This window comes from Ciona intestinalis, chromosome 5 (assembly GCF_000224145.3).
Source record: "Ciona intestinalis chromosome 5, KH, whole genome shotgun sequence".
Taxonomy (NCBI): Eukaryota; Metazoa; Chordata; class Ascidiacea; order Phlebobranchia; family Cionidae; genus Ciona; species Ciona intestinalis.
The window spans coordinates 4,746,490-4,759,274 of NC_020170.2; the positions used below are offsets into that span (position 1 = coordinate 4,746,490).

The window sequence follows — 12,785 nt, forward strand, 5'->3', positions numbered from 1 at the left end:
TGGTTGTAGGCTCTGATATCAACACTGTACATTGTAGAATCTGTACATTGTTTAAGCAAACTGTAAAATTGTTAGTTGTAAACTTTTCCAATTCCCTGTAAGAAGAAACCGAAGGGTACTGAGATTCAGATTTATTTAAATTTTTCTCTTCAAATAAACACTGAGCTGATGAGAATACTGAAGTATGAAGTCCAACCTTTTCATCATAAGAAGAACAACAAGCTACATTGTAAAATTCCCACAGGTACTTTGAAAACTTTATGACCCGCTTTTCCCATTGGGTTGCACTCCCATGCAAATACAGTCTACAGAGATTACCTGATCTGTCACGCATGCACACAAAAGAAGTCTCAGTTTTCCTTGTTGCCCCTTTAAAGGCTATTGGCTTGCCCTGGATATGAACCACATGACCTGGTATTAGAGATTCAAAATCCCTTACCATTTCAACTTGTTCGTCGAGAACTGAAAGCTTGTTCATAACTTTGCATTCTAAACCATGTTTTTCCATATACCATTCTGCACATTGTTTTAGCAGCGTTATTGCTTGATCTTGTTTCTGTATCAACATAGAACTCCCAAAGTTTATAAAAGAACTAAACCGATTAAGAAGAATGACTGTCGCATTATTAAATGTTTTTACTTTGAAACCAGCAAGACAAACCATATCCCCTATTTCTAAACTGAGAGCGTGCTTACAGAAATCTCCCCAAAGGCATATTTTCAGTGGTTTTCGTTGACCTGGGTGTCCCAGAACCACAGTGGCCCTTGCTTTCCATGCTAAGGCCGACCTCACCCATATTTCATGTATCGGAACAATACTCAAAACGCATGCAACCAATTTAACATAACAAATGTCATTAGGACCAGCTTGCTCTACATTTTCAAGATCACTAATACTTTTATGTGCTAGTTTGTGATATCGACTTATGGCTGTTCTAAGGTTCTCCAGCTTTTGTTTCTGAGTTAAAGACATCATACTGTCGTGCTGATAGTTTTGGCTGTATTCAGTGATGCTCAAGCCAGTTTCATTTTCTTCTGCAGTGATGCGCATGCAGGAGTGTTCTTGGTTTGAGAACAAGTCTTCAGAATTGTTTGGTTCATCCATGTTTCAATGGTAAAATACACGAATGAATAATTCTTATATTTACAAGATGTAATAAAAAATCTCTACTGATTAAAAGTTTAACATTATGATTGCCTACTCTACTGCCTACAGTTGAAGAGAAAATAACATAAACTAGGATATAAAGTATAAAATGGTTTGTAAGCATGATATTTATTAAACTGCAACACAAAGCTTTGCCTGATAACAAATCACAAGAAATTACGCAACAAAAATTGGTAAACTACGTGCTACATCTGACCTGCAGACTGGACATTGTTTGGGCGAAGGCAGAGCTTCTAAACAATCTATACAAACACAAATATGCCCACAGTCTAACAGAATACATTCGCGGGGGTTAGTTAGACAAACAACACATGAATTGTCATTATTTGATTCTGGTTCCCTGTTCGCCTGTCTTGCTCTATGAGCTCTTTGCAGTCGAACTTCTCGCATCTCCTCTTGTGTCCTCTGCTCCTGCTGAAGTCTTATCCATTTCTTCCTCAATCTTCTCACAATGAAATATATCGCAACTACAGACGAAGCTCCTATGATTATAGAAAAGCCTTTCCAGAATTTACCCTTGCTTCGAAAGGAAGACACAATCTCGCTCTGGGAAAATTTACTGACAATGTATTCACCATAACCTACAGCAGGTTGGCGAATTTTCAGAGTATTGTCCTCGAACACAATCTCTCCAATTACACACAGCTTTGAGCCAAGGCGGAGCATTTTTTCTGTGGTGCTGAAGCCCTTTAACCGTTCACCACTTACAAAGCCAACAATACTATCCACAACTGACTGTGATTGTGGTGTGTAGGAGTCATGTACAACTTCAACACTGTCAGAAAACCATGCAGACTTTTCAGGGTCGATTACTTCAACTTTAGACTTTGAGTCTTTGCTTAAAAAAAAGGGTGTTCTTTTAGATAGAGATGAAACTGTATGGTTAACGCTATGCCAAGTGTTTGAATACTTGGCCCACACATCTTTATGCTCAGCTGTAGTTTTTTCCCAAAAAACTCCCTTGATTTCTGGCAATGAGTCGCAGCTTAACGGATTACCATCACACCTAACATGGCCATTAATGGCAGCATATGGAATGATTCCATGAGGGGCATCTCTGACCATCGATCTCAGGTTTGAATCCAGATCAAGCATAACAGCATCTTCCAACTGGTCAGCTTTAGCATTATACTTGTGTTGAAGATAGTAGAAAATAGCGGACAATGAGCTACCCAATGCTAACAGTGTTGATTCAATGATGAACCGTTCATCCACCAACTGAAGCAGTGACTCAAACATTTTATTCTTTTCTAGCAATTACATCATATCCCCGCTACACCTACATAAACGAAATTCTCCATTACTGCAATTAATTAAAACACTGCATGTGTTTAATATGGCCATAAAATTATTCTTTATTTGTCATAACATTCTTTAATCATTCAAAGCATTTTAAAACCCAGAAAGCTTTAACCAAACCAGCTTAATCACCACAACATTACACAAAATCCTTAATTAAAAACCAGCAATAACATGAACAAATATTAAAATATTATATAGTAGGGTCAGGGTGGGGGAAGATGGGACACTTTTTCATTCTATTTTCTTGTTCCATGTGGTAGTGAACAAAGAACATTCAAAGGATTATAAAACCGTATCCCCACAACTCTCATAGACCGTTTTTAATTGTTTAAAACACGATCAGGATTTTTGGATATTATGTGCTAAAGGTGTTCCATCTTCCTCCACCCTACTATATCATAATTTTTGGGGTCTGCAGTGTACGATATAGGAGCCTATATGCGCCAAACTTTTTAAAGGCAGAGATGGTTAAGACAAGCTTATGTAAAAAACAAATCTAACTTATTGCTCCCACTTTTTTGAATGAATTCAGTGCAGATAACTCAAGGTTGGGCACCCAGAGCAATATTATTACATATAAATTAAACAAATAATAAAAGCCAATAGAACAGTTTATTGTAAACAGTTAGTACAATCGGAAAAGGTCTAGAACAGAAGAAAGAAATTGAATAGATGAGCATTAAATAAGCAAGAGGCATGTTATAATGAAGGGAAATCAAAAATGTTCGACAATTTTAAATCCGTTCCATTTTGTTGCTGGTCTGTATGTGAATTAGATGGGTAGTGGTCATTGTAAGTATAATGAGAAGGTATGTTATGTCGGTAAACAGGCTCCGCATGTGCCCAGTGTATTTCCCCACTTGCATACAAAGCTGGGAAGTCTTGTTCCTCCTTTGTAAATGCCTTTTGCTTCATAGCTGGCTTACTTACTGGCTGCTGTTTAGTGACTGTTATATTTGAGCCCAGTTCGTAATGTGCCGGTTCATCTAATAGCGAAGTATCTTGCACCATTCTAGTTAAACTTGATTTGTCAGAGCGATGGAAGTTTTGCGACGTTGTTACAAAACTATCGGAGTATTCTTCATTAGAATTTCCTGCATAGCCAACTACAGAACGATTTTTCTGTCTTACTTCCGAAGATATTGGTTTCTTTTTATTGGCATTAACAGTAGAGGTTTTGTTATGAACAGCCACTGGTTTTATGTATGTTTTTTTAATGACTGAATTTTGCTGGGTTTTCCATGGTGCAACTGGTTTAGCAGTTCCTCCTAAAGAAGGAAAGTCCTCTTCACTTTTTAAGATCGTAGAGTTCACATTTTGTCGGGATTTCCAGTTTGGACCTTTTTGAAGTGGCTGTTTTGGTTTTGAAAAAGAGGGAAAATCGTCTTCACTTTTTAAACTAGCAGAGTTCGTATTTTGTCTTGAATTTAAGTTGGGCGCACTTTGAGGTGGCTGTTTTTGTTTTGTAGGCTTCTTTGCAACGGCTTGGGGCTGAAGGAATGGTTTAGGTTTAGTAGTTGGTTGACTTAGAGCAGGAAAGTCATTAGTACTATTGCTTTGTAATGGGTAGTTTGACTTGGGTGTCCAAAGTGGAGCTGCAGCAGCTTCTGGTTTCTTTTCCCTTAAAACAGCCGGGATTGGTTTTGGTGGTGCAGCTGAAGCTGTGTCACCTAAACCTGGAAACTGGTTAGATTCTATGAGGTTTGAAAGAGATGGCTGCGCTGGCTCTTGCTTTACAGGTGGCTTTTGATCTTTTGTAACCGGAGCATCTGGCTCTGTAGGTGCTGGGGCTACATCCTTCATAGACAGTGACATGGCTGCTGCTAGTTCCATGTCATTTGAATCCTCAAATGCAGCAGCTGATCGATGAGGATTGTGTGGCCTTCTTCCTCTTGAGGCAGGTGGGGGTCTCCTTGTGTATTGAAAACCTAAATTAATCTGCCGGTCTTGTTTTTGTTGTTGTTTAGACTTCATATCTTTATGAGCCACAGCACAGTGTGCTTTTAGGTCAATCTCAGATGAGAAAACTGATGTAAATTCTTCATTTTTACAGTTTGCTATTTCACATAGGAAATGGTCGCTTTTAAAATGCTTCCGTAATTCTATATAGTTGTCATAGAAATCATTTGAGTGAAGGTGCTCACACAAGTGACAGTAGAAATGCTCCGTACGCAGATGGTGAAACAATTTATCATCATCAAGGTAACGTTCGTCACAAAACTTACATAGTGGGTGGCCTTTGTGGGAGCGGTCATTTGCGTCCCCAACGCGCTTGTGTGTGGCCAGGTCTTTCCTACTGTACACTTTATACTCACTAGTAAAATTTCGGTTATGCTCTAGACAAATTTCGCAATGGTACATGCCATGCTCTTTACGTATGTGAGATTTTAGGTTCTGAAAGTTAGTATCGGGAGGTCTATTAGGGCAAATTTGGCACTGATGTTCCAGCAGTTTTATAAACTTTGTCTCCGTAGCAGCATCAGTAAAAAATACATTCAAATTGTAACGAGTCTCTTTAATTAGCCTTTTAGCATTGAGGTTGACAAAATTATTTTTGTTGGACGAGAATATCACCTTTTTTAACTCTTTTCGGCAAACAGGACAATATTTCTCTTTACAGAGCAATCTCATCTTTGTTGAACACTTAAAGCAGATAACATGGTCACAGTGTCCAACAGCATACACGTCAATAGGGTGGGCACATACTACACAGTCGTTGCCTGTCGACATTGTTCTTGTTCGAGGATGCTTATTCATTTTCACTGGAAAACAGGAACTTACCTACAGCACGTTGTATAAGTTTAATACAATCAATCTGAGACTGTACACGGTTGTTTTATTCGATGAAAAACAATTGGTTAAGATATTTCGTACGCAAATAAAATATGAAGTTCCTATTTCAGTCAAATAACGATGAAACCAGCCTGCCATTTATAAGCTTACTATACCGAACTGCTTACTATTTTGCTACGTCATCGTAAAATCCCCTAAAACGTAAATGGAATTTCACTTCTTAAATCCACGACTGTTGAGACAAATTTTAAAGGAAAGTATATTAAAAACACAGATTTATTAGAGAAAATATGTTACATTTATTCAGACTGTTGGATTGTGTCGCAAAAAATATAGTTTCGCGTTTAATGCTGTTAATCTTTTAATATGCGTAAGTTTGCTTAGTCACACATTTTATTATAACTGGATAATAATTTTTATGTAAAAATGATTTTGTATTATATTTTTAACAAAATATGTCGTTTTATTGCGAAATTCAGTGCGATTGCGCAATCGAGTTTGAGTGTGAGGGTACCAGAAAAAGGTACACTGGCAACGTTTTACATCCGGGATTCTGGAAGTTAAAATAAAGGTCGTTCATTTCAACCTTGCTTTGCTTTGGCAGTTCTATCCACTTCAATCTGTACCAGCAGACCAGTCAGACGTTCAATTTTTTGTTTCAAGTCGAAGACAAGAAGAAAATTTATTAAAAATGCCTTTCAGCGCCAAAAGTTTCGCCCAGGATCTTGCTGTCGGTGGCACAGCCGCGGCTATTTCCAAAACCATCGTCGCCCCAATTGAAAGAGTAAAACTTCTGCTCCAAGTTCAAGCCGCTTCCAAACAAATTGCCGTTGAAGATCAATACAAGGGGATCGTGGACTGCTTCGTTCGAATCCCGAAAGAGCAGGGCATGATCTCCTTCTGGAGAGGTAACATGGCAAACGTTATTCGTTACTTCCCAACCCAGGCTCTTAACTTCGCTTTCAAGGATACATACAAGCAAATTTTCTTGGCCGGCGTTGACAAAAAGAAGCAATTCGGTCGCTACTTTCTCGGAAATCTTGCTTCAGGTGGTGCTGCTGGTGCAACTGGGTTGTGCTTTGTCTACCCACTTGATTTTGCCAGAACAAGATTAGCTGCTGACGTTGGCAGCGGCAAAGGTCGTGAATTCACTGGTCTTGGTAACTGCATTACTACCATTGCAAAGCGAGATGGTGTCCGTGGTCTTTACCAAGGTTTCCTTGTCTCAATCCAAGGTATCATTGTGTACCGTGCCGCTTATTTCGGTACCTATGACACTGTTAAGGGAATGCTCCCAGACCCCAAGAACACGCCAATCATTGTAAGTTGGGCCATTGCGCAAGTTGTCACCACTGGAGCTGGAATTTTGTCGTACCCATTCGACACTGTCCGACGACGAATGATGATGCAGTCCGGAAGAGCAAAGGAGGATCTGATGTACAAGGGCACCATCGACTGCTGGAGAAAGATCAGGCAGCAGGAGGGAGGCAAGGCTTTCTTCAAGGGAGCATTCTCCAACATCTTGAGAGGCACAGGAGGAGCTTTGGTGCTTGTCCTCTACGATGAATTGAAGAATCTCTTCTTTGGAACCTCCGTTCACTAAAATCATGAACATTTTTGTGGTTTAAATATTTCTTCTATTATGTAATGCTTTATTCCAAAAAATATGATCCACTTAAGTGAAGTTTTTCCTTCATAGACAACTTATCTTGCTCTTTTGTGAGGTTTTATCATTCTCTCTTTAGAAAATTCACCCTTAACTTATAATTATGACTCAAGTTTACGATTTTCGTGTTGAAAACTTAGCGAAATTGCCCTGTTGTTGTTACAACAGAGTCGGTCATTTTGTGTTGTGCAACGTTGCTGTTCATATTTTTCCTAATAAATTAATTCGGAACCGGTAAAACAAGTTTCATTATTTGGTAAACAGTGTAATTCTTTTAGATTGGACAAAAGTAACATTAAAAAGGGAATACTGAAACATTTGGATTGAGTGTAGTAACTTTAATTTTCATTAAACAGGAGTAGGACAAAACGTAAGGTCAAACAAAACTTATGTATTAGGCGGTTAATTTAATCATTTACTATGCCGGTAAGAGTTAATGTCGTTGTGATACGTCAAAGCTACGCAGGCGGGTTAAATCCGGCGTAACGCCGGCTAAGTCACAGTAGTGTGGATATTAACATTCAGCCGACCTTCGATCGCTTTGTTCAAGAACACAGGTATTGTGCTTTATATAACCGCGTGAACCCATTGGTCGCTATTGGATACACCGGCAAGAAATTTTGTAATCGTATCCAATGACTATACGTCACAGCATAGAGTCATAGACAACTTAACGGGTTTTCGCTGCACGGTTTTCAGATTTAAGCTTTCGTCGGTATTAGAACAGTATAGTACCTATAGAGAACGCTCTAACATGTGTGCAATCAAGCTAAAAAAAACTGATTGCACTAAGCAATTTGTACAAACATATTTTCTATTGATTTTTACCGGCGTTTTCATTACATTTTGTCAGTTACGTAGTTCAGTTACATAAATCAATACGCTTAACAAATCCGCAGGTCGGTGTTAATAACCCGATGTGCCAATCCAATTCGTTTTTTAAACGATATTGTAGCGAACTTTCCAGCGTTGTTCTTTTATTGCATTGGGTAGGCCTATAATGGTATATCGCGAATACAGTACATAATTTTAGTAACCTCTTACTCAGTATATACATATATAGTAAACCTATGTTATTTGTGGAATCGCGACTACTTCGAAAGACACGTGTCCTTAGCATTTATGACGTCGATATGGCCACTTGTGAATACATGTTCGAACTGGCTATATATAGGGACTTAGATTCTATATAACTTACCACATTTAAATCACTTTGCTCGCAACCGCTAAACTAGTTGTGTCCTCAATTGACCCAACAGATACCCACATCAGCATTGTATTGTGTTACTGATTTACAAACGAGTAAAACTTATATATGTTTGCACGTGCTTGCATGCACCTATGCGACTTATATAGCGATGAAGACTGGGGGTTCTTTCACGAACGAAACGTAAAACGCATTGACGCAAGAATAACGGCAATGATTAAATAAACAAAATCTTGGCTAAAAACTAAAAAATGTCGACGCTTTAATGTAAAACAGGTAATGCATAACATAATATAGTCCAACAGCTTGCTGTGTGTCAAAATTAATCTGAAATTACTATCTTCACTGGTATAGTAATGTGTTTGTATTAAAACTTTATTTTGAAGTAAAAATACCTGTACGATAAGTATATGACACCTGCATGTGTTAATGAAATAGTATATATAACAAACGATAGAATGCGTTATTACCACGAATCGTCTGCAGGAGCATAACATGATGACTTCTCATTCTCATACCACAGTGTGTCAAGAGATGGAATATAACTTGATCGACGTAACCTGCCTGAATTTAAGGCGTTGCACAGACTACAGTAACCGTACATTTGCGATTTTTCAAGCGCTTTCAAAGAAGGGTCGCTGTTGGTTTGTCCATGGTTCATACCCCTTCGCCATTTAAAATACTCAGCATATGCGGTATCGTTGTGGTCGAGGTAGTTTATGTATTTAACTAAACCATCCAATGATTGAAAATCCTCAACGTGAATGTAAGAGTTAGGTGGAGCAATACGACGAATGGTTTCTTTTGAAGGACCCCATACTATAGGCACCGCACCGCTGTTAAAATATAATTTTAGCAACGCTATATATTGAATATAATACATGGCTGGACAAAGCAAAAATTTAACCATTCGACTTCTTAAACTAAAAAGTATTAAACTAAGAACAGTGTTTAATCATAGTATCACTTCAGTATACTATGGTTTAATCATAGTATACCATCCTTTTAACGTATACTGTGGTTTAATATTAAATGTCTGGAACCAGAAAGCATCCAAATGGTCGGATGTGCACCGTAAAGGCCTCAAAATGATAAGACCATACCTGTATATTCCGTTCTTCCAAAATTTTTCCGTTACATACTCTTTACAGTGGTACGTGTTTTCGAAAGCTAGATAGAACTTGTATTGGCTGAGCATTTCAAACATTTGTGGATTCCGACTTTCTGGGCTATAAGAGCCAGGGAAGCAACGCCCAAAACGATGCAGCTGTAGACCAGCCTGTTTAAATGCTATGGTGAATAGGTGTGTGTTACAAAAATATCCCAAATCGTGAATATAGTAAGTTGGGGTAAGATGGTACACGTTTTTGTTCTATTCTATCGCCTCAATTGGTAGTAAACACAGAATATTTACAGAAATATATAAACGCGTTCTCACGTCTCTAAAATAGCGTTGTTTATTATTAAAAACATTGTTATAGGACATTGGGTATTATGTGCTAACGATAACCATTTTACCCCACAGTATATAGGCTACAATCTATATATATATATATTTACGTTTATCAGGTTTTGGGCAAGCTTGAAACGTCTTCTGGCTCCAGCGGTGTCGACACAATTACTAACCACCCACGCCACAAGGTATTTCTTGCGTAACAACACTTCGTTCACATCTTGTACAAGCATAGGGACATTATAACCGGCCTTTGAATTAGTTTCCCGATGTAAAATCTCAACGTAAGGGTGAGAAAACTCTGACGACGTTCTGCGAGTTGGAAAATGTATTAGAATTTAATACGCCATGACGATGACGTAATATTATAATTTCAAAAAAAAACACATTATATATGATTGCAGCTGACAAAAACAAGGGCTCATATAGACTATACATAGACTCTTGATTTTCGTACAAGGTGGTTTATGTTAATATATAAGCATTGGACACACCTACGTAATTAACGTTTAATTTGCTTTACTTTACATTATCCCTAATTAGCGATCGCTCCATCATGCCTATACTGAATATCAATAACTGTGATTACTTGTACGTCATCGTTGAATTGAAATAGTTGTCAAACTTCGTCAAGTCCAGTTTATACTTGTGTTTCGTTGTCCAAGGAGATTCTCGACATAGCCAAACATAAAGTTGGTCAGACCGCCTGTAGAATTTAAACTAGTAGTAGGGTGGTAAAAGACGGGACACCTTTAGCACAAATTATCCAAATATTCTGATCGTGATGTTTTAAAAAGTTAAAAAGTTATGCGGGAGTCGTGAGAATACGGTTTATAATTCTTTAAATGTTCTTGTTTACTTTAAATGTTCTTGTTTACTACCAAATGGGACGGAAAAAAAAGAAAACATGTCCCATCTAACCCCAACCCACTATGTAACAGAAAACTGGCCGTTATTGAGAATTTACAGCTTCTACAGGTGGCCTTGTCGTAATCGTGCTGGTACAGTGGTTATAGGGAGCCCACCAGCACAGCCTAAAGGTTATTTATTTGAGGCCTGTTTATTTATACCACCTTTGTACTCGTGTGTTACTGGACACTTGACTAACTGCTCAAACCTAAAGGTCATTTATTAGTCGTCTAAATTTTCAGCCATACGTTAGAAAATAATAACCCATAAATTTATATACGTTGTAACTCGTAGGAGGTTGTATGAAACTATGTTATAACTATTGTTGTTGTCCCGTCACGCATAAATAAATAGTCACATTTTTTATGTTTTTGTCACAGAACTGCATACATCTTCTGGATGCTAAAATTTACCGTTTTGCCGGCATGTACAAATGTAATACTAACGTACAGTCCACTTTATATCATGCTACAAATATACCTGGTTTTGGGGTCTGGCAAAATGTTTGTGTTCCGATAATGAATTACGATTGCATCGCTCTCTGTTGCCAGCGTGCGGTTTGTGGTAATATCACACAGCCCACATTTCTCAGGCATGGGGAATGGAGATTGTACTGAAGCCGGCGTGTTCCAAATTAATATTAGCCGTGGACGACTGCCAACACATAAACATATGAATCAACATAAACGTCGATTAAAGTTTCGTCATAGTCGTAAAAGTCTACTTTAAACAAACACTATTATAGCATGCGTTGTAAAGCGAACCATTAGTAAGCCCTGTCATACTACCAACTCTATAAGCTATACGATAAGCATTACACCAAATTAATTGAACTACAATTAAACTAATTTACCCAGCCTCTTCAGAATTTGTTGTGATCGTTTCACCTTCTGTGAAAATGCGGTGTTTATATTCAGCATTAACTACCGGGGCTGAAAATATGGCGTACTCTGAAATTTAGTAATTACAAACATTATTTCACTGAGTTTCGATTTGATGAAGTTTCATATAGTAGGGTGGGTTAAGATGGGATATGCTTTCATTATTTTTCTCGTCCTATTTGGTAGTAAACAAAAAATAATTATACGAACTCTATAAGAACGTTGTTAATCTTTTAAAACACGATTACAAAATATAGAAATTAGATCGTAACGGTCCCCTTCACCCTATGGTACTATATATATAGTAAAGGAGCAACTCGCCTTGAAAATTAATTTTCACATTTCCAACCAACGGTTTCGTGAACTTGCCTTCTGTATAAGGCGGAATGGTTCTTAATGTTTGACTTGCAGTAAAATGTCTCAATGCTCCGTCGTGTTGACTTAAACCAATCAGTATCACCAACGCCATTCCAAACACAGAAAGAACGATTACAGTTTTAACTTTACGTAAAACATGCCCAATTTGACACCTATAGCTGACCATTATACAGCAGTATCTAGTCTGCGACCAGTATAGTATTAAAGTAAAAGCTATTACAATTTCTAGTCTGTTTGCGCACCATAAACGTGTACATACTATTCTTTTAGCACTTCTTTAATGTGCTGTAAGCCTGGAACTGATCTCACGCTCTGCCCTGTTTGTTTCGTATACCGAAACATCAGTCTATATCATAGTGATTATTAGTTTTAATCTGTACGCCTTTATACTAAGCAAATAACCTTCGTGTTCTGTTTATAGCTCTGGAATCATTACTTTCACCATAAGTAACTATACTGCTGGTAGATTTATTAGGTTAAAATTTAACATTTTATTTCTTGAAACTTCTGCTCTGTTTGAAGAAAAGCCTGCACGACGACCAACCATTTTGCCTTTGGCGTTTTTAAAATTCGCCTGTCCATTTTATATGTGCTTAATTGTTCGGTATCACAACCGTTAACTAAAATCACCGCTTCCTAGTCGTCACATCCTAGTCATTTTTATACGCGATTCGTTAGTTCGGGGATTGGTGAATATCATTTGCTCCATTCATCGTAACCAACGTAATCAGTTTAATTATAACTGGTATATGTGGATATAAATAGGTCGGTGAAAGATGGCACATGTTTTCATTTAATTCTCTCGTCCATTCTCTCGAGTCGTGTGAATACGGTTATATATATGTAATGGAAACGATAAAAGAGAATAGAAACATATAGCCTACTATCTTACCCCAACCTGGTATGTATATACCAGCTTGTCTTGTTCTTTCACACTATTATGTTATAGAGTATACACTATATACAGCACACGAAGAACCGAATACTGAATGAGTAAAGCGAGCTTCAATCTGTATGGAGAGGCCCGT

At 37.8% G+C, this 12,785-nt stretch overlaps 4 protein-coding genes across 5 annotated transcripts; 1 reads left to right on the forward strand and 3 right to left on the reverse strand.

Annotated features, from left to right (window-relative positions):
• Positions 1–1,210: 1,210 nt before the first annotated feature.
• LOC100179597 (mitochondrial ubiquitin ligase activator of NFKB 1-like) lies at positions 1,211–2,660 on the reverse strand. The gene has a single exon (XM_002124178.4). It carries the CDS (start codon positions 2,405–2,407, stop codon positions 1,325–1,327), a length of 1,083 nt encoding a protein of 360 aa, XP_002124214.1. The 5' UTR covers positions 2,408–2,660; the 3' UTR covers positions 1,211–1,324.
• Positions 2,661–3,063: 403 nt separating this feature from the next.
• LOC100179598 (E3 ubiquitin-protein ligase ZNF598) lies at positions 3,064–5,377 on the reverse strand. Its single transcript, XM_002131116.4, has one exon. The coding sequence runs from the start codon at positions 5,225–5,227 to the stop codon at positions 3,170–3,172; it is 2,058 nt and encodes a 685-aa protein (XP_002131152.1). The 5' UTR covers positions 5,228–5,377; the 3' UTR covers positions 3,064–3,169.
• Positions 5,378–5,788: 411 nt separating this feature from the next.
• Positions 5,789–7,169, forward strand: LOC100177254 (ADP/ATP translocase 3). Its single transcript, XM_002131138.4, has one exon. It carries the CDS (start codon positions 5,955–5,957, stop codon positions 6,864–6,866), a length of 912 nt encoding a protein of 303 aa, XP_002131174.1. The 5' UTR covers positions 5,789–5,954; the 3' UTR covers positions 6,867–7,169.
• Positions 7,170–8,493: 1,324 nt separating this feature from the next.
• Positions 8,494–11,947, reverse strand: LOC100177253 (alpha-(1,3)-fucosyltransferase 6). 2 transcript variants are annotated; one of them, XM_002131255.3, is made up of 7 exons: positions 11,701–11,947; positions 11,352–11,448; positions 10,979–11,152; positions 10,179–10,295; positions 9,697–9,901; positions 9,240–9,415; positions 8,494–8,972 (listed from the first exon to the last, which is right to left on the reverse strand). In XM_002131255.3, the coding sequence occupies exons 1-7, from the start codon at positions 11,921–11,923 to the stop codon at positions 8,603–8,605; spliced, it is 1,362 nt and encodes a 453-aa protein (XP_002131291.1). In that variant the 5' UTR covers positions 11,924–11,947; the 3' UTR covers positions 8,494–8,602. The 2 variants fall into 2 exon arrangements, with proteins under 2 accessions (XP_002131291.1, XP_026690519.1); XM_026834718.1 differs by having other exon boundaries at positions 8,528–8,972; positions 11,749–11,947.
• Positions 11,948–12,785: the final 838 nt, after the last annotated feature.